The sequence below is a fragment of the Mobula birostris genome, chromosome 17 (genome assembly GCF_030028105.1).
Source record: "Mobula birostris isolate sMobBir1 chromosome 17, sMobBir1.hap1, whole genome shotgun sequence".
Lineage (NCBI taxonomy): Eukaryota > Metazoa > Chordata > Chondrichthyes > Myliobatiformes > Myliobatidae > Mobula > Mobula birostris.
Genome location: NC_092386.1, coordinates 23269207 through 23291508, shown reverse-complemented (window position 1 = coordinate 23291508; position 22302 = coordinate 23269207). Strand labels below are relative to the sequence as shown.

Below are 22302 nucleotides of genomic sequence, written 5' to 3'. Positions count from 1 at the left end.
GAATGCTTTCTACGGTGCATCTATAAAAATTAGTGAGGGTTTTAGAGGATAGGCCAAATTTCTTCAGTTTTCTCAGGAAGTAAAGGCACTGGTGGGCCTTCTTGGCAGTGAACTCTGCTTGGTTGGACTAAGTCAGGTTATTTGTGATATTGACCCCGAGGAACTTAAAACTTTTGACCTGTTCCACTTGCGCACCACCGATGTAAATTGGGTCGTGCGGTCCGCCACTCCTTCTGAAGTCAACAACCAATTCCTTCGTCTTGCTGATGTTGAGGGATAGGTTATTGTCTTCGCACCATGCCACCAGGTTCTTAATTTCCTCTCTGTACTCAAATTCATCATTACCCAAGATACGGCCTACAATTGTTGTGTCATTAGCAAACTTATATATCGAGTTCGATGGAGACTGGGCTACACAATCATGGGTGTACAGTGAGTACAGCAGGGGGCTGAGTACACAGCCTTGTGGGGCACCGGTGCTCACAGCGATTGTAGAGGAGGCTTGTCCCCTATTTATACAGCCTGGGTCTTGCCTGTGAGGAAGTTGAAGATCCAGCTGCAGATCTGAGTGCTAAGGCCCAGGTTCCGGATCTTAGGAATCAGTTGATTTGGAATGATAGTATTAAAGGCAGAGCTGTAGTCAATGAAAAGGAGCCTTACGTATGCGTCTTTATTCTCCGGGTGTTCTAAGGAGGAATGTAGGGCCAGAGAGATGGCATCTGCTGTTGACCTGTTGCTCCGGTAGGTGAATTGCAAAGCGTTGAGGTTGACCGGTAGGCTGTGGTTGATGTGTGCCATAACTAATCGCTCGAAGCACTTCATAACAATTGATGTCAGAGCCACAGGTCGATAGTCATTCAGGCATGTCACCTTGCTCTTCTTCGGCACTGGGATTATCGTTGCCTTCTTAAAACACGAGGGGATCTTAGACTGAAGCAAGGAGCAGTTGAAGATGTCAGCAAACACTCCAGCTAGCTCGCTTGCACAGGCCCGGAGAATCCGTCCCGGGACGCCATCTGGGCCCGTCGCCTTCCTTGGATTTATCTTCAGGAAGGCCCTTCTAACGTCCTCCTCAGTGACGATGAATCACGATACCACCAGGTCTGGTTCATCCAGAGGGAGCGGGACGCTCCTCTTCTTTTCGAATCTTGCGTAGAATATGTTAAGTTCGTCAGGAAGAGAACCACCACAGTTATTGATATTCCCAGCCTTTTCTTTGCACCCAGTAATCTCATTTGGACCCTGCCATAGTCTACTGGCATCCCTCTGGCATCCAACTTGGCTCGATATTGCCTCTTGGCGCCCTTAATGGCTTTCTGGAGTTCACGTCTGGATTCCATGTAGCGACTGGTATCCCCGGACCTAAAAGCCGCAGCTCTAGCCTTTAAAAGGAACTTGACCTCATAATTCATCCAAGGTTTCTGGTTAGGGAATACCCAGATCGTATTGCGAGACACACAGTCCTTTGTGCATTTCCAAATGCATGGCTCAAATCAGTTGATGCCTGACTACCCTGGCATCAGATTTACATATAGACCATAGCTGACAATGCCTAATATTCCCGATTGTGGGGAACTAGTAAAATACTTTTCAATAAAAGTAATTGAGGATTTGAGATCATGGGCTTGGAAGTTTTCTGACAAGCTTGTGATGCTTCAATCACTGATTAAGTATTTGCAGTTCCTGCATTAGCTGAGGTTGCATGCAGAATTCCCACTCCCGTTACTCATAAGCCGCTTGAATTATTGGACCAAACATCAAATTACTATATCTTTAGGTGAACTGCCTGCTTCTGTTTTGCTCGATCCAAATTCAGTCCACATACAGCAAATTCTCCATTGAAACTTCAAAATGTAATTCATTGATTTGCCATCTGCAGATCCACATGCTCACAAAGTTGCTTCAAACCCATCGTGATTTTTTACCCCGGAGGCTTTAAGGTGCACCAAAAAGATTTTAAACACCATATGAAAAGGAGGAACATATACAAATATCTTCTTTTGTATGTTAGTGTTCTAAACAAAAGCAAAGCTGGCAACAAAACCAGTGGAAAAATCAGATCTCTGAGCATCTTCACCACTGCCATCTGGGAATGGGTATGTTGCACTTTTTTCCCCCAAGAAAGTTTTAAGAGCATCATTGAAACTTTCTTTCCATTTACCTGATAATCTCCTCCAACAAAAGATCTCAGAATGCAGGGTCCATTTTCAGAGTTTGGTGTCCTGAAATATTCAGCTCAATTTACAAGGGCCTCAGTGGTGAGGATACCCAGTAGAGGATACTGGCATGTTTTAATTATCTTCCAATGAATTTGGAGCATTTTATACAAATGGCATTCTTTTCAATGGCTTAAGATACCTGCTGTAGGTCACCAACATTTCAGAATCATAGAGCACAGAAGTGATCAACAGTGCTTGGTGGACCGTGAGTTTTGTGGCACAATGCAGGTCTTAATTTTGAAGTACCCTTTTCACTCACTGGCAAGGTTTAGCTGGCACATTGAAAACAATAGGGAATTTCATCATTGATACCTGCTGTTGCTGAAAGGTAACTCTGAGATATGGTAAGTTGTCTGTGTTGTTCATCACAAAGAAAATTCAGTGCTAGTACTTAAAAAAGAGATAACTGGCTTCAGCCAATGTCACCGAGGATATCCACTAAGGTTACCTACAGACTTTTCTATGGAAAGCAAATATCTTTTTTTGCATTATCTTAGTGCCTGATCTATATACCTTTCCTCTTTGCATTCCTATCAGATGCCCCATCAGTGGGTATAATGTAATTATTTGAAAGTTAGTCAATTTTATGAACTCTCAATCGTGTGATTTATATACAAATTCCAGTCCAAATTAATTATGCAGCTCAGAAACAGACCTTCAGCCCATCATGGCCATGCTGACCATCAAGTAATGCCATTAACCAGAACTTGTGCTATAGCCTATGCCCTGGTGAGTCAAGTACTCACTTTGATAATGAATTGTTGTGAAAGTACCTGCTTTCACCACCTACTTGGATACTGAACATTTCTGCCATGAGTCATCCTTAAATTCCCAGTATAATTTCTATGTCAAAAAAACAGAATTATACTATTCCTGTACAATTTGCCTTTTTCTTCAGCACTAAAATGGGTCCCCCTACTAGACCTTCTTTGTCCTTTGTCCTTTAGATGCAATGAACATAGCAATCACTATTTCCTCACGCCTGATGACAATTCCACCCCAGTGAACCTACATTACACCATTGTTGTTCCTCTCCATGTCTTGTGGTGTATCGGTAGCAACTTTGCCATTTCTTTAGCACTTGTCTGTATTTTTACGAGGATGAGTTGCTCACTCGATGTTCAACCCAGAATGGATGGAAAGCATGCAAGCAGCCAGCCGGATTCGAACCCATGACCACTTGCCTTGAAGTCCAGTGCGGATGCCACTACACCATTGGGACAGTTTCCAATCCCTGATCATACCCCCGCAAAGCTCAATGCCCAAGCTTCCAAAACCTGACTCCATAATCCTCTGAGGAACAGAGCCCTGAAGTCAAGACAAACCAAGTTACTTGATATCCTCCCCACTCAGCTTACATACCTCGATACCATCAAGTTCTTATGTCACTATCCACCACAACTTAATGCAGCTCTGGTGAATCTCTCGCCTTGCAACACAGCAAAAGGCTCTGATGCTTTCAAACCTGCCCCACCGCCATGAGAGTGTAGGGGTCTATACCACTACAAAAGCCCTACTGGGATAACAAACATAACATAGTCCTGGTACTCCAGATCCTTGTCTCAGGATCAAATGGTACTTTTTCAATTACAGGAATCTGCACCTCAGGTTTGTAGCAAAGGCTACTGACAGAATAGTGTGAGCCCTGCAGAAACACCCCCCAACATACCCTTTTGGGTTCACTGCCTTTCCTATTTCACATCTCGATAGGGTAGCAGTTAATTTGTTATTTGAAATAAGCAGTATAAAATAGTAAACAATCAAAATCAGCATGCTCAAGCTCACAGAACAATAGGGAATACAGTAACAGTAAAGAAAACTTACAGCAACAGCTTCCAGGATTTGTCTGACAACGTCTGCAGCATCTTTCTCACTGTAATAGCCCCTTTCAACAATCCTACAAAATGCAAAATCTGTTACTGAACCCAAATGACTATTTTTACATTAATCTATTAGCATTTATAAAAATTTGATAAATTACAGATGGAGCACCTGTATAAGGAAGCAGACTTTGGAGAATTCAGGGACCACAGGTAAGTGAAAATCTCATGCAGATCTCCATAAGTAAAGGGGTACATGAGGCCTTCTCCACCGTGAGAGTGGCCTCATCATAGCAAAAGAGGAGGCCATGGACTGACATGTCAAAACAGCAATGCTGATAGGAATTAAAGTGGCTGGCCACCAGGAAATTCGACTTTCAGCAGATGAGGCAGCAGTGCTCAACATTCACATGCTAAGAAAGGAAAACTATCATCTGTATCATTATGAATCAGAATCAGGTTTATTATCACCAGCATATGATGTGAAATTTGTTTACTTAGCAGCAACAGTTCAATGCAATACATAATCTAGCAGAGAAAAAATAAATAAATAAAATAAAAAATAAACAAGTAAATCAATTAGGTATATTGAATAGATTAAAAAACATGCAAAAACAGAAATATTGTATATTAAAAAAAGTGAGTGTAAATTTTAAAAGCGCTAACTTCCATGACACTATGCCAAATCTTGACATTGACAAAAGTTATAGAAAACTCGTACTGTATCTTCTGAATTCAAAACAAAACAAATCAGAGACCTGTCAAATAGTTCTCCTCCAGTCACCAGCTCCAGGACTAAGTTAATCTCTAATGGAGTCTCAAAGATCTCTTTCAGTCTAATCTGTAAAAGGAGTTAGTTGTTAAGAAAATACATATAAAAAGGTTTCATTATTAATCTAATATTGGTTCCACTAAGCACTAAAGATTACATACTGTAGCATAAAAAAGGTTAGTATAGAAGTAGTATAGAAAAGGCTAGTTAGCTCAACTAGTCCATGACAATGTTGATCTTTCAATTGAAGCTCTTCTCATATCTCTTCACCTAAATCTTTCGTTCCCTTCTCCCAAATATTCTTGTCTCCTGAAGTACATCCACGCTATTTGTTCCATCCAGTCCCCATGGTTGTGAATTCTCCCAGCCCTTTGGGCATACAATATCAACAAAACTGCTTACGGGTTCAGTATTTATTCTCAGTTTTTAATCTTATAAGAATCAAAAATACAGAAGGCACTACTTTTGATGTATGGCCTTGCTTGGGTTTGTGTCTGAAATTCTTTTCACATAAGATTATTTCTATGGGAATAGGATAACTACATTTCATGACCACCGAATAGATAATAAGGCCAAAGTGGAACATAGGGGAAAAAAATTACGAGATGTTAAAATAAACATGGAAATATTATCGTTAAGAGCAATGTATTCCCTTGAAAACTGATAGGGGTGATACCATACCCAAAGATGTAATAGGTATGTTGAATAAGTACTTCTTTCTAGTTAGCATTTACTGAATGTTGATCATCTTAAATAACCTAACAATCAATCAGGATGAGTACTCACCAAATCATTTTGCTGATTGTTGACATTAAATGTGTGATGTAGTAAAAATGACTTTAAACTGAAGTCAATACTTTCATCAGCAGAATGGTCAGTAATTAGGAGGCATAGGCTTATTTTAATTGGTGGGATTAGAAGGAAGTGAGGAAATAAGGTTTTCACCAAAAGACAAGTAGGTTTAGAACTTCATATATTAAAGAGTATGGAGCCAAAAGCCTTCTCACATTTAAAAGATACCCTGATAAAAACTTGGGGAGATATAAACAACTAGGAATAATTTAAATAGTTCCATTTTTGGTATGCATGAACATAATGAATTGAATGGCTTCCTCCTGTGCTATAAATTACTATGAAGTTAGGAAAAGTAAATGGAGTTACGTCACCGATTAGCTTTGTCACAATGAACCTTTGTTATTCCAAGTGTGGAAAGAGTAAGATAGAATTAGTATAATTGAGTGCTTGATGATTCATGGAACCCAGTAGGTGCCAAAAGGCCTATTTCTGCACTGTATACTCTATGATTCTATGAAATGAGTAAAATAAGGGTGCTACTCACAAAAGAAACAAATAAAAATCATGTTGTGATCAATGTAATTCATTCAACTTCATTTCCAAGAAACTTGTCAATTTTCAGCACATTTGGAGACACCGTGATTTTAAATGGCCTATTTTCGGCAATGCTGAGGCCACCCATTCAAAATTAGTAGACGGCTCCTTCATATTAAAAAGCTGAATTCTGACGATATTATTCAGACTCCAATGCAATTTAAACTCCTAATTAACAGTGCCATAATTTACAATTACAATTTAACCTAAATCAAGAATATGGCAAGCAGATTTGGGAGAAATGAAATTCATAATTTGGCAAAGATTTTCTTATAAAGCAGAAAAGCAGATATTATTCACTCAAGCTCACAAGGAAACCGAGGTCTTCTATCACTAATACCTCATTCTTGACCATAAACCTCATCAATCCTGCTGAGGTTTAATTTCCTCACAGGTGTCACACAGTGAAGGCTCAGGTGATTTTGTACCTGGCATAGGCCTTACAAATCATACTTACAACATGAGGTACAACCAAGCCTAAAAAAAAAATCAATTTTCTTAGTTAAGAGTGCCTAATAAAATAAAAGTATTACAAATTATCTGGTCCAACATAATAATTTGTATAGATAATGGACCAATTATTTACACCATTTTGGATTACATATACTATACATTCCCTCGTTATCAAGGAAAGACGTTTCGTTGACAATCAAAAGTCTGACAAAATCATTTCCTTTTTCAAAAAGAAAAATCAGAGAACATACTGATAAAACAATTTGTCCTAGTTTATCTACTTAGAATGTAATGTTTTTAAATACAGGTTCATATCAAAATGACACACAAGATGATTATGTTTAGCTGGGTAGTCAACTTAAATCAAAGCATTTCAAAGTATGGAATACTTATTATTGACACTTTAAATTAATAATGATAAATTAACTAATAAATAAGCATTATTAAAAACAAATTTACTAGTGAATACCCAATTACATGACCTTGCTCTGTGTTAACTTGTAGCCACAACTCTTATATTACAAGTTTTTTTATTTTGATTGTATCTTGCTTTATAACAGCATAAAATGGGGAAAGTCTTTACATAAATACACTCTTTTAAGCACATTATGCAAAAATATTGGAAAATAGTATTAATGAGAATGTTAAATATTTATACTGAATATAGTAAATCATACTTACAATATTGGGATGGGAGAGTCGAAGTAGAATTCCTATTTCAGTCCGAACTATCTTTTTATCTATCTGTGGAAAAAGTATAATGTAAAATACAACTAAGCTTTGAGAAATGAGAATGTAATTATTAAACATTCAAACTTGTTTCCTAAATGTGATGATATTCACTGTCCAGGTCCGGCTTGGGGGGGGGGGGTGCTGCTTTTCGCCATGCTCAGCTTTCTAACAAAGCAGCTGCCACTTCCAGGGATCAAGGAGATGTTTTTGAGTAAGTTAAAATTCCAACCAATATTCCTTACTCAGCTTCTTGTCATAAACAAGAACCAGTCTTTGGTTCTTAATGCAAATTGCAAGCAATAATCAATCTGAAGTTAAAAGGACAGATTTGCAAAGTAATAGTACTACCTTGAGCTCAAGAGATGCAGTTTAACACAATGGGGTTATGTTAATTTGGCCTGCATCAAACCAGGCAACACTGGCTAAGTTATTTAGTTCAGGGAAGCTTGCAAACCAGACTAGTACCATCACTTAGTGTGTCAAATAGCTTTCTTTTTCAATCTTTTTATTAATTTGAAAATATAGAAACAAAACATAGCAATAATACAAATAGTAGGAGATATATCGTTACACTTAAAAAAAGTAATTGCAAAACCAAGTATTGTAAATTAACAAAGCTCCCAAACATGTAGAACTAACCACGGATAATACAAAGCAAAAAAAACTGGAAAAAAAAATCATGAAAAAGAAAAAAAAAACAAAAAAACGCAAACCCCATCCCCAAAGAAAAACAAAATTAATCAACTAAACTAAAAGACCTGGGCAAAACTAACAACTTAAAAATGGAAAAGAAGAAAACCTTAGTGTCGACGACTCCATTCCCCTCCAACAACAGTACAGAGAGATAAAACAAGTTTGGAAATGATCAAATTACATCAAATGAAAATGCTGAATGAATGGCCTCCAAGTTTTTTCAAACTTAATGGAAGTGTCATAAACTGCACCTAATTTTCTCCAAATTCAAACACACCATAGTTTGTGAAAACCAATGAAATACAGTAGGAGGGTTAATCTCTTTCCAATTCAACAAAATGGACCTTCTAGCTATTAAAGTAAGAAATGCAATCATCCTTCGTGATGAAGAGGTTAAATTATTTAAGTCTATCATTGGTAGTCCAAAGATAGCAGTAATTGGATGAGGTTGTAAGTCTATATTTAGGATCGTTGAAATAATATCAAAAATATCTTTCCAATATTTCTCCAACAAGGGACATGACCAAAACATGTGGGTTAAAGAAGCTATCTCGGAATGACATCTGTCACATATTGGATTAATATAAGAGTAATAACGAGATAGTTTATCTTTGGACATATGAGCCCTGTACACTACTTTAAACTGTATCAACCTATGCTTAGCACATACAGAGGATGAATTCACCAACTGAAGAACTTTTTCCCATTTTTCAGTCGGTATATTAATCTCAAGTTCTCTTTCCCAGTCAGCTTTAATTTTATTAGAAGCATCAGGACATAAATTCATAATTATATTATATATAATTGCTACTACACTTTTCTGAGAGAGATTTAAATCTAAGATTTTTTCCAAAGTGTCCATTGGATATGGGTGTGGAAAATTAGGGGAGACAGTAATTAAAAAGTTTCTAATCTGTAGATATCTAAAAAAGTGAGATCTGAGTAAGTTATATTTATTAGAGAGTTGATCAAAAGACATAAAACAGTTATCCAAGAATAAATCGCGAAAAGATATTATACCTTTGGTTTTCCAATCAGAGTAAGCTTGATCCATCGTAGAAGGTTGAAAAAGAAAATCTGATATAATGGGACTTGCTAGAATAAATTGGTTAAACCCAAAAAATCTTCGGAATTGAAACCATATACGTAAAGTATGCTTAACTATTGGGTTGTTCATTTGTTTATATGATTTAAAAGAAGTAAAAGGAAGTAAAGTTCCTAAAACCGAACCCAAGGAAAACCCTTGTAATGAATTAGATTCAAGAGTTACCCAATGAGGGTTTAAAGATGCATCCAAATCTTGTAACCAAAATTTTAAATATCGAATATTAATTGCCCAATAATAGAATCTAAAATTCAGGAGGGTCAGCCCCCCTCCTTTTTAGATTTCTGTAGATACCTTTTACCTAACCTAGGATTTTTATTCTGCCAAATATATGAGGAAATTTTTGAATCTAAGTTATCAAAAAAAGATTTTGGGATAAAAATTGGAACCGATTGGAATATATACAAAAATTTGGGCAAAATGATCATCTTCATAGTGTATCAAATAGCTGATCTAACAATATTTGGGAGATTTGTGTAGTCAGAGCGTCAGCCCTTGCAGCATTAATTGTGGATATTTGAGATCTCTATCGCCAGAAGCTTTTAGACTAGAGGTTCACAACCTGGAGTCCACAACCCTCAACCCTCTTTGTTAATGATAAGGTTCCATAGCATAAAAAGGGTCTAAGACAGGGGTTCCCAACCATCTATGTGAAGTCATCCAGTGGCAAAAAACAGTATAAATGTAAGAGCAGTCAGGTTTGTTATGATGGTCATGGAGTGATAAGATAATGATAGAAAGCCGGGGTGACCAGAAAACATTCCTCTGCCTTTGATTTCTGCAACAGACCACCTCTTTTTAGCTATAGACATTGTGTCTGCAACAGACCACCTCTTTTTAGCTATAGGCATTGTGTCTGCAACAGACCACCTCTTTTTAGCTATAGGCATTGTGCCTGTGTTTTAGGAATCATTTCTGCTTTAGAAATCACTTGTAATTTGGAAATCTTATGTAAGATAGAAATCCTCTGAGTTTTAAATGCGCTTGAAGAATTTTATCTTTTAAATATGTTTCACTAAAAATAAATGAACTGTTTAAACTACTTCACTAGCTGGAAGTTTCTCCTCCTTGCTAGTAAGGGAGGACCACCGCTCAAATAGTGGTTATTGGCAGCTAAGCTCGCCAAGGAGGATAAGCAGGGAAGTGATCTAGTTTTTCAAGTACAGTTGGCTACAGTATAACCTCCATTTAGCAAGGGTATCCATAGCTATCTACTGTATATCGGATAGGCTTAAGATCTTTGAGTTCAGAACATTGCCATTACGTAAGTCAAAATTCTTGTACTCCTGCTCTGGATTGCATTTCCTATGGCACAGACACAAGAGGCAGCTGTTGCTGGAACCTGGAGGAACAAAGTGCTGGAGGAACTCAGCAAGGCAGACAGCACATTCAGAGAGAAAAGGGCAATCAATATTTTATGTTGACTTCACCTAACTCTTAACCCAACACATTGATTGCCCATTTCTCTCAATAGATACAGCCTGACCCGCTGAGTACTTCCTGCATTTTGTGTGTCTCTTCAAGTTTAAAATGGTGAATACTTCAAAGCAGTCGAAAGAAATCAAAAATTGGTACTATCATGGTATTTTAAATACAATTCTATAATTAAACAGTGAGGGATTTTATTCTATTCAAATGCAACACTAAGCAAACTATGAAAGAAAGTACAGGTGTCCCCCGCTTTTCCAACGTTCGCTTTACGAAACCTCGCTGTTACGAAAGACCTACATTAGTTGCCTGTTTTCGCTAACAGAAGGTGTTTTCACTGTTACGAAAAAAGCAGCACGTGAATAAAGGCAGCACGTGAAAAAAAGCAGCGCACGATAAAAGGCAGCATGCGCCCCGAGCAGCCGCTCTCCCCTGGATTCGGAACTGCATTCTCGCCGGCATTGCTTAAACACGTGCCTGTGAGCAGCCGTTTGCAAGATGAGTTCTAAAGTATCAGAAAAGCCTAAAAGAACTTGTAATGGTGTTGCACTTAGTGTAAAACTAGACATAATTAAGCATTTCGATCGTGGTGAACGAAGTAAGGACAAAGTGAGTTTGGCTTGTGGACGTTGATGAAGATGATGTTGAAGAGGTTTTGGCATCCCATGACCAAGAACTGATAGATGAAGAGCTGATGCAATTGGAAGAGGAAAGGATAACAATCAAAACCGAATGCGAACGGACCGAAAGTGAAGTCGTCCAGGAACTGAACGTGAGGTGACTGCGTGAGATTATCGCTGCAATGATAAAGTACGACTTTAATTTTGAAAGGGTACATCGGTTTAGGGCATATTTGCAAGATGGTTTACAAAGAACTGTATGGTAGAAAAATGAGCGAGGCTAGCAGTCAAGCATACTGTCGTTTTTCAAGCCTTCCACATCAGCCACAGCAGACGATGAACCTCGACCTTCGACATTGAGGCAGGCAGACATAGAAGAAGATACCTGCCTGCCCTTATTAATGATGAGATGACACCCCCATGTCCCACCACCCCAGTGGTCCCAACCTCCGGGCCGCTGACAGATACTGATTCGCAGAGAATGCAGCGGTAGCCAGGAGGCACCCAGCACGTCTTTAAGAAAAAAGCCGAAATAAACAAGCTAATTAATTAGGTGCCGCCTGGCACATAAATGTCGGCCCAGATCAGAAGCGATTGCTGATTTCACTTGCTCTATGTAATCGGCAATTGCCTCTGATCTGGGCCGACATTTACGTGCCAGGCGGCACCTAATTAATTAGCTTGTTTATTTCGTCTTTTTTTCTTAAAGATGTGCTGGATGCGTCCCGGCTACTGCTGTACCCCTGCATGCTTCGCAGATCGATATCGGTTCGCTGCCCGGAGGGTAGGGGCCACTGCACCACCCCAACTTCCGACAACTCAGCCTAACACACCATCATCAGTGTGCTCGGCGCTGTCTTCCCGATTCCCGTAAGTGATACTACACTGTACATACATTATTTCTACTTTATATCGGCTGTGTATTTTTATGCGTTATTTGGTATGATTTGGCAGCTTCATAGCTTAAAGGTTACTGGAGAGAGTGTTTTGCCAAGAGCGCTTGCGTGAGATTTTCTGCTGAGAGCGCTTGCGCCGTGTTTCGCCAAGAGTGCTTGCGTGAGATTTTTGCTACGGAGAACAGTGCAGGCAATCGTTGTAGAGAAGTAGTTCTAATTTATATAGGCTGTGTATTTACCATATTATTCCTGCTTTTACTATATGTTACTGTTATTTTAGGTTTTATGTGTTATTTGGCATGATTTGGTAGGTTATTTTTGGGTCTGCGAATGCTCACAAATTTTTCCCATATAAATAAACGGTAATTGCTTCTTTGCTTTACGACATTCTGGCTTACGAACTGTTTCATAGGAACGCTCTACCTTTGGGTGGCGGGGGAAACCTGTACCAGAAATATTAAATCACTATTCCACTTCTGTTTTACTAAGTGATACAAGTGCACAAGACATCAGATGATATGAGTAATGAAATGAATGCATTGAGAATAGGGAATGAATGTTAAGTAAATAGTATTTTTGTAGCATTGAACATGTTTTGGGAATTATAGACCTGTGAGCTTAACACTGATCATAGAAAACAATCAAATCTCTACTAAAAAATAACCAGAGAAAAAACGTATATCATGGAGGTACCACACACAAAACGCAGGAGGAACTCAGCAGGTCACACACTACAGAGTGAACACAGACAGAATGCTTCCACTTGTTTAGAAGAGTATAGCTAGACAGCGTCCCTTTAGTGCCAATAGGCTCCGTGGTAGCATAATAGTTAGCGTGACGCTATGCAGCCCAGGACATTCTGGAGTTTGGAATTCAATTCCAGCGCTGTCTATAAGGAATCTGTAGATCCTTCCCGTGGAATACGTGGACTTTCCCCAGCTGCTCTGGTTCCTTCTCCCAGTCCAAAGACATACCGGGTAGGTTAACTGGTTATTGTAAATTGTCTAGTAATAGGTTTGGGTTAATTTGGCTTGTCTGGGGTTGCTGGGGTGGCATGGATCAAAGGGCCAGAAGGGTCGCCTCCACACGGCATCACTAAACAAAATAAAATAAAAATACAAGAGGGAATTCAGGAGAAGTTTCTTCATCCAAAGAGTGGTGAGGGCCAACTCCTGAAGCCTGAGATATTAATAAAAAAAAAAGAACACTAACTCCACAATATCACCCAGGCATACTGGATACTGCAGAGTTTTTCAGTCATGAAGTTCATTCATACTTTACTTTATTACTAGGAATTTAATCTATGCAACTGTCATTTAACCATGAATCTCTATTATTTAAGAATTCTCACTGACATTTACTTTGCTTATTGTAAATGTACTCAGAAATTAGTCAGTATTCATACAGTTGGAAGTAAATATACATGGATTTATAATTCAAAACAATCTGAGAATAGAAGATGAATTTGATACCACAGCACGTCAACATACTGAAAAGATTTTATTATTTGATGGTGCAATAATGATTACCTTATCCTAATTTAGTTTTGCCCATTTTGTTTTGTACTTGCTTATGTTTCACACAAGTAAGACCTGCTCTATCAATTCAACTTAATATATCAATAGGCATCTGTTAGTCTCATGAGACCATGGATTTGCACCTTGGAAGGTTTCCAGGGCGCAGGCCTGGGCAAGGTTTTATGGAAGACTGGCAGTTGCCCATGCTGCAAGTCTCCCCTCTCCACGCCACTGATGTCATCCAAGGGAAGGGCACTAGGGCTGATACAGCCTGGCACCAGTGTCATCTCAGAGCAATGTGTGGTTAAGTACCTTGCTCAAGGACACAACACATTGCCTCTGCTGAGGCTCGAGCTAGTGATCTTCAGATCACTAGACCGACACCTTAACCACTTGGCCACGCGCCAACTGCTGTATTAACTCAACACAAGGCAGAGGAATGAAAGGTGGGGGAGTAGCATTGCTTGTTAGGGAAAATATTACAGCAGTGCTCAGGCAGGACAGATTAGAGGGCTTGTCTACTGAGTCCTTATGGGTGGAGCTGAGAAACAGAAAAGGTATGGCCACATTAGTGGGATTGTATTACAGACCACCCAATAGTCAACAAGAATTGGAAGAGCAAATCTGCAGAGAGACAGCGGGCAACTGCAGGAAACGTAAAGTTGTGGTGGTAGGGGATTTTAATTTTCCATATACCGATTGGGACTCCCATACTGTTAGGGGTCTAGATGGTTTAGAGTTTGTAAAATGTGTTCAGGAAAGTTTTCTAAATCAATATACAGAGGGACCAACTAGAGGGGATGCAATATTGGATCTCCTGTTAGGAAACGAGTTAGGACAAGTGACAGAAGTCTGTGTAGGGGAGCACTTTGGTTCCAGTGATCATAACACCATTAGTTTCAACTTGATCATGGACAAGGATACATCTGGTCCAAGGGTTGAGGTTCTTAACTGGAAGAAGGCCAAATTTGAAGAAATGAGAAAGGATCTAAAAAGCGTGGATTGGGACAGGTTGTTCTCTGGCAAGGATGTGATCGGTAGGTGGGAGCCTTCAAAGGAGAAATTTTGAGAGTGCAGAATTTGTATGTTCCTGTCAGGATTAAAGGCAAAGTGAATAGGAATAAGGAACTTTGGTTCTCAAGGGATATTGCAACTCTGATAAAGAAGAAGAGGGAGTTGTATGACATGTATAGGAAGCAGGGAGTAAGTAACGTGCTTGAGGAGTATAAGAAGTGCAAGAAAATACTTAAGAAAGAAATCAGGAGGGCTAAATGAGGACATGAGGTTGCCTTGGCAGTCAAAGTGAAGGATAATCCAAAGAGCTTTTACAGGTATATTAAGAGCAAAAGGATTGTAAGGGATAAAATTGGTCCTCTTGAAGATCAGAGTGGTCGGCTATGTGAGGAACCAAAGGAAATGGGGGAGATCTTAAATAGGTTTTTTTGCGTCTGTATTTACTAAGGAAACTGGCATGAAGTCTATGGAATTAAGGGAAACAAGTAGTGAGATCATGGAAACTGTACAGATCGAAAAGGAGGAGGTCCTTGCTGTCTTGAGGAAAATTAAAGTGGATAAATCCCCAGGACCTGACAGGGTGTTCCCTCGGACCTTGAAGGAGACTAGTGTTGAAATTGCAGGGGCACTGGCAGAAATATTTAAAATGTCGCTGTCTACAGGTGAGGTGCCGGAGGATTGGAGAGTGGCTCATGTTGTTCCGTTATTTAAAAAAGGATCAAAAAGTAATCCGGGAAATTATAGGCCAGTAAGTTTAATGTCGGTAGTAGGTAAGTTATTGGAGGGAGTACTAAGAGACAGAATCTACAAGCATTTGGATAGACAGGAACTTATTAGGGAGAGTCAACATGGCTTTGTACGTGGTAGGTCATGTTTGACCAATCTACTGGAGTTTTTCGAGGAGGCTACCAGGAAAGTGGATGAAGGGAAGGCAGTGGATATTGTCTACATCGACTTCAGTAAGGCCTTTGACAAGGTCCCACATGGGAGGTTAGTCAAGAAAATTCAGTCGCTAGGTATACATGGAGAGGTGGTAAATTGGATTAGACATTGGCTCAATGGAAGAAGCCAAAGAGTGGTAGTAGAGAATTGCTTCTCCGAGTGGAGGCCTGTGACTAGTGGTGTGCCACAGGGATCAGTGCTGGGTCCATTGTTATTTGTCATCTATATCAATGATCTGGATGATAATGTGGTAAATTGGATCCTAAAATTCCCTAAAAGTAGCATCACAGGTAGATAGGGTTGTAAAGAGAGCTTTTGGTACATTGGCCTTTATTAATCAAAGTATTGAGTATAAGAGCTAGAATGTTATGATGAGGTTGTATAAGGCATTGGTGAGGCCGAATCTGGAGTATTGTGTTCAGTTTTGGTCACCAAATTACAGGAAGGATATAAGGTTGAAAAAGTGCAGAGAAGGTTTACAAGGATGTTGCCGGGGCTTGAGAAACTGAGTTACAGAGAAAGGTTGAATAGGTTAGGACTTTATTCCCTGGAGCGTAGAAGAATGAGGGGAGATTTGATAGAGGTATATAAAATTATGATGGGTATAGATAGAGTGAATGCAAGCAGGCTTTTTCCACTGAGGCATGGGGAGAAAAAAAACCAGAGGACATGGGTTAAGGGTGAGGGGGGAAAAGTTTAAAGGGAACATTAGAGGGGGCTTCTTCACATAGAGAGTGGTGGGAGTATGGAATGAGCTGCCAGACGAGATGGTAAATATGGGTTCTTTTTTAACATTTAAGAATAAATTGGACAGATACATGGATGGGAGGTGTATGGAGGGATATGGTCCGTGTGCAGGTCAGTGGGACTAGGCAGAAAATGGTTCGGCACAGCCAAGAAGGGCCATAAGGCCTGTTTCTGTGCTGTAGTTTCTATGGTTCTATGGTTCACAAATATATCAACCATTATCTATAAACAGTAAACTTACTGTTTTCTTCAGCATTTTCACAGCATAAGACTTCTCAGTGCCCTTCTGTCTGCATTGAAACACCACTGATGTGGCACCCCTAGGAAAAAGAACATCGGTCTCAATCATCCACATATTATACTGAAAATATACAACAAATCTAGTGTTCATTATTAAAGGGATATGTCAGGATAATATTAGTTATATTAACTGTTCTTTCAGAGTTTACTTTTATAGATTATTTTATTCCATAGATAATATTTTTCACAGAAAACTGCTTTTTGTTTTAATATTTTCTTTTGCCATTGTTGTAATTAACAATTGATTACTTGAGACTATATTCACTAAATATCTGGAAATGAAACCACACAATGCATATAGTTATCTTGCAACTACTAAGATGATAATCTGGCATTACTGACTGAAAATATTATTGTTAATGAGTCACCCATAATGCTCTTTAGCATATTAGAAGACACTGCAAAAACATTAAAAATCATTATGGATTTTTTTTTCCCGATAAAGACAAACTTTAACTGCCCATTTGTCTCCAGAGAGGCTGCATGACCCACTGAGTTCCTCCAGCACTTTGTGTATTGTTTTAAGTTCTTCTGAAAAACCTTAACTGTATTTTTGCATATTAGGGGAATTAAGGGTTATGGGGAGAAAGCAGGCATGTGGAGATGAGTCCATGGCCTGATCAGCCATGATCTTATTGAAAGGTGGAGCAGGCTCAACGGGCTGGGCCGATGGCCTACTCCTGCTCCTATTTCTTATGTATATCTCAAAATGATTTACTAATGCAATTAAATACAAGGATACTATTAATTTTTTGGTGTTTTCATTGTTTTGCATACAAGGAATGTTAGCATAATCTTGAAAACAAATCACACAGTTCCTACATGCAAGATTTATAAGGGGCAATTTTAATTGCCTGAACACCACAGAATTGTTTATTTCGGTAAGGCAGTTGCTTGTAGGGAAAGCTTACTTTTGCCATACTGCGAGAAACAATGTTAACAACATACTTAGAATACAGTATGTCTAACCCTTAATGGCTGCAATGTGTTATCATATGTTCAATACATCTGTTGAAAATCAAAATGACCTTCATGTTCTCCATACTCATTGCTTTGCTTGTACCAATAAACTGGGTTGACAAGTGTATTAATGCCAAAGAAAAAAATAACACATTCTAATTTCTGTTACTCTGTAAATTAACAAAGATCGTCACATGTCAAAAAATGACATGCTATTAGCACTATATGAGAATTTATTACTTCTTTAAAATATACATGTGCACTAACAAATAGCTGAACGTAAAATTTCCTTATATTTAACTAATCAAGCTGGTAAAATAAAAAAAGATATCATTTTTACTATAATGGCATGTTATTGGAAAGTCAAAACACCATTGTTTATTATATCTGTAGATGACCCCACATTCTGGGGAGTTGCAGTCCTAGAAAAGTCCATATTTTAACTTTCTGAAATGCGAAGCACGTTGCCAGCATGAGTTGAATCAAGAAACAAGAGTGCATAAAAAGTGGGTTTATTGATTTACTTCTTTCCCCCACAAACAAGCTTCATGAGTGCAAATCTTCCTCCTGAATTCTGTAGGGGTGAATTTCCATTAGCTGAAATGCTGTAACACAGGGCTGACCTGTGGACTGCTTTTTTTGGGGGGGGGGGGGAATGTAGATAAAAGTTGATTATGCTTGACAGAATCCAGCAACACTAGCAAAATCCTAATACAGTAATGCCAGGGCTTGGTAGGTGGGAGAGGACTAAGTACTTAATGTGTTACAAGGACTCAATTAATCTCAGTCTACATTTATAGTCAGCATTATATATGAGTAAATTGGGGACAGAAATTGAGTGGAAAAAATTGGATAATGCTGGACAATTTTTGCATTCATTTCACGTTGTGCAAGATATAAAATTCATACAATATTTTACTCATCTCAATATCCACATAGTACTAAATTAACTGCATATTATCTTACTTCACATTCACAGGGTTCAATGTTATGAAAGGTTTGCATTAATTTGGAGACGGAGAGAAAACTTCAACTCATAAGGTTGGGAGGTCACCCAGTGGAAGAGATGTTGCATTCAACATCAATGCCAAAATGAAGCATTGCTCTTGGTGAAGTTTTACTCCAATCTTGATATGAATTTACACTTAACCGGAGGCTCCGATTTTACACTTAAACATATAACAATTACAGCACGGAAACAGGCCATCTCGGCCCTTCTAGTCCGTGCCGAACTCTTACTCTCACCTAGTCCCACCAACTTGCACTCAGCCCATAACCCTCCATTCCTTTTCTGTCCATATAGCTATCCAACTTAACTTTAAATGACAACATCAAACCTGCCTCAACCACTTCTGCTGGAAGCTCGTTCCACAGAGCTACCACTCTCTGAGTAAAGAAGTTCCCCTTCATGTTACCTCTAAACTTTTGCCCTTTAACTGTCAACTCATGTCCTCTTGTTTGAATCTCCCCCATTCTCAATGGAAAAAGCTTATCCACCTCAACTCTATCAATCCTCCTCATAATTTTAAACACTTCTATCAAGTCCCCCCTCAACCTTCTATGCTCCAAAGAATAAAGACCTAACTTGTTCAACCTTTCTCTGTAACTTAGAAGATGAAACCCAGGCAACATTTTAGTAAATCTCCTCTGTACTCTCTCAATTTTATTGACATCTTTCCTATAATTCGGTGACCAGAACTGTACACAATACTCCAAATTTGTCCTCACCAAAGCTTTATACAATTTCAACATTACATCCCAACTCCTAAACTCATAAAGGCCAGCATACCAAAAGCTTTCTTCACCTCCCTATCCACATGAGATTCCACCTTCAGGGAACTATGCACCATTATTCTTAGATCCCTCTGTTCCACCGCATTCTTCAATGCCCTACCATTTACCATGTATGTCCTATTTTGATTAGTCCTACCAAAATGTAGCACCTCACATTTTTCAGCATTAAACTCCTTCTGCCATCTTTCAGCCCACTCTTCTAACTGGCCTAAATCTCTCTGCAAGCTTTGAAAACCTACTTCATTATCCACAACGCCACCTATCTTAGTATCATCTGCATACTTACTAATCCAATTTACCACCCCATCATCCAGATCATTAATATATATGACAAACAACATTGGACCCAGTACAGATCCCTGAGACACACCACTACACACCATCCTCCAATCTGACACACGGTTATCCACCACTGCTCTCTGGCGTCTCCCATCCAGTCACTGCTGAATCCATTTTACTACTTTGATATTAATGCCTAACGATTGAACCTTCCTAACTAACCTTCCATGTGGAACTTTGTCAAAGGCCTTACTGAAGTCCATATAGACAACATCCACCGCTTTACCCTCGTCAACTTTCCTAGTAACCTCATCGAAAAATTCAATAAGATTTGTCAAACATGACCTTCCACGCATGACTTTCCATGTTAACTGTTCCTAATCAGACCCTGTCTATCCAGATAATTATATACTTTATAGTCGCCAAACAATTGATACTAGAACGTACAATCATCACAGTGATTTTTTTTTCTGCGCTTCCCGCTCCCTGGATTACAAATCGATAGTAAATATTAAAATTTTAAATTATAACTCATAAATAGAAAATAGAAAAATGGAAAGTAAGGTAGTGCAAAAAAACCGAGAGGCAGGTCTGGATATTTGGAGGGTACTTAGGGTATGGCCCAGATCCGGGTCAGGATCCGTTCAGCAGTCTTATCACAGTTGGAAAGAAACTGTTCCCAAATCTGGCCGTACGAGTCTTCAAGCTCCTGAGCCTTCTCCCGGAGGGAAGAGGGACGAAAAGTGTGTTGGCTGGGTGGGTCATGTCCTTGATTATCCTGGCAGCACTGCTCCGACAGCGTGCGGTGTAAAGTGAGTCCAAGGACGGAAGATTGGTTTGTGTGATGTCACGATCTTCTGTAGCTTCTTTCGGTCTTGGACAGGACAACTTCCATACCAGGTTGTTACGCACCCTAGAAGAATGCTTTCTACGGTGCATCTATAAAAATTAGTGAGGGTTTTAGGGGACAGGCCAAATTTCTTTAGTTTTCTCAGGAAGTAAAGGTGCTGGTGGGCCTTCTTGGCAGTGAACTCTGCTTGGTTGGATCAAGTCGGGTCATTTGTGATATTGACCCCGAGGAACTTAAAGCTTTTGACCTGTTCCACTTGCGCACCACCGATGTAAATTTATATATTTATATATACCATCTCTAGGAATACTTTCCATCAATTTACCCACCACTGACATCAAACTCACAGGCCAATAATTGCTAGGTTTAAGCTAACACTTAAGCTATGATCAACTCCTCAATCATTTAAGCTATGATCAACTCCTCAAATACAAGCAAATTCAATTACAATGCAAAGTCAATTTCAATTTGATATTTCAAATTGCACAGCAGTAAGACACCCAATGTCAGAGTGCCAAAACTGAAACTCTGATTTCTGGCTACTACCATCAACATAAAAGCAGCATTCCGTAAGTGAGATGTGAAATGTAAACATAAAATTGAAAACACTCAGCAGCTCAAGCAAAAACAGTGGGAGGTCCTATAACAAGAAAAAAAATGACGGCGATTAGAAATTGTTCTCACAGAGGAAGATGGAGGGTATTATCTAAAGTTCAGGAATTTGATATTGTGTCCAGACAACACACACTAATTTCTTCTTTATTTATTCTGCCCGCCACCTTTTTGCTTTTCCTACTGGATATAGTGTGACAATAAGACATGCCAGAACCACATCAGCAATAAATCGCATAGCCACAGTAGATTAATCTGATCCCACCTACCAAATGGCTTCACTCTATCAGAGAACTTCCCTTTGCTCCAAGCACCTTCTGCTGTTAAACAGACCAACATACACTCAGTGTACAGGAATGGAATCCAATGTGCTCTTCTGTTGCTGTAGCCCATCCACTTAAAGATTCAATATGTTCTGCATTCACAGCTGATCTTTTGAACACCACTATTGTAAACCATGTTTATTTGAGTTAGTCACCTTTCTGTTAGCTTGAACCAGTCTGCTATTTCTCCTCTGACCTCACACATAAACAAGGTGTTTTGGCCACAGAACTGTCATTCACTGGATGTTTTTAGTACCATTGTCTGTAAACTCTGGAGAATGTCGTGTGCGAAAACTCCAGGAGATTAGCAGTTTCTGAGATATTCAAGCCATCTCGTCTGGCACCAGCAATCACTAGCTCACATTCCTTCCCCATTCTAATGTCTGACCTGAACAATAACTGAACCTCTTAGCCACATCTGCATGCGTTTATGCAGTGAGTGATTGGCTGATTAGATATTTGTATTAACGAGCAGGTGTACAGGTATACCACTGAGTGTGTATTTTTCTTTCTCAATTCTGATGAAGGGTCCCTTGTAAAACATTCAGGAGAGGGACTCTTCACCTCATCTGTTCCAGGGTACAGAATAATAATTCTGCACTGGTACAGTAGATGGGCCTGTTTCTGTGCTGTGGTGCTCTATGACTCTTAACTGTTTTTCCTTCCACAGATGCTAACTGACCTTCTTTGTTTTTCCAGCATTTACATTTTGTTTTTATTCTGTTTGATCTGTGTTTCTTATGCTACTCAAGTCTGGCTGCTGGGCAGACTCCACCAATTTATTATTAACAACACAGTACCAGACCAAGAAGTTTAATGTGTTGGGTGCATTACAAG

The 22302-nt window shown here is 39.1% G+C and overlaps 1 protein-coding gene across 1 annotated transcript in view; it reads right to left on the bottom strand.

Annotated features, from left to right (window-relative positions):
• The window catches only part of camk4 (calcium/calmodulin-dependent protein kinase IV), a 114680-nt gene that overhangs the window by 55459 nt on the left and 36919 nt on the right, over window positions 1-22302 (bottom strand). Inside the window, exons 2-5 of the mRNA XM_072281055.1 lie at window positions 16589-16667; window positions 7335-7397; window positions 4798-4880; window positions 4044-4116 (exon numbers count right to left, since the gene is read on the bottom strand). Of these exons, the coding sequence (XP_072137156.1) occupies window positions 4044-4116; window positions 4798-4880; window positions 7335-7397; window positions 16589-16667 (298 nt within the window). The remainder of the gene's footprint in view (window positions 1-4043; window positions 4117-4797; window positions 4881-7334; window positions 7398-16588; window positions 16668-22302) is intronic.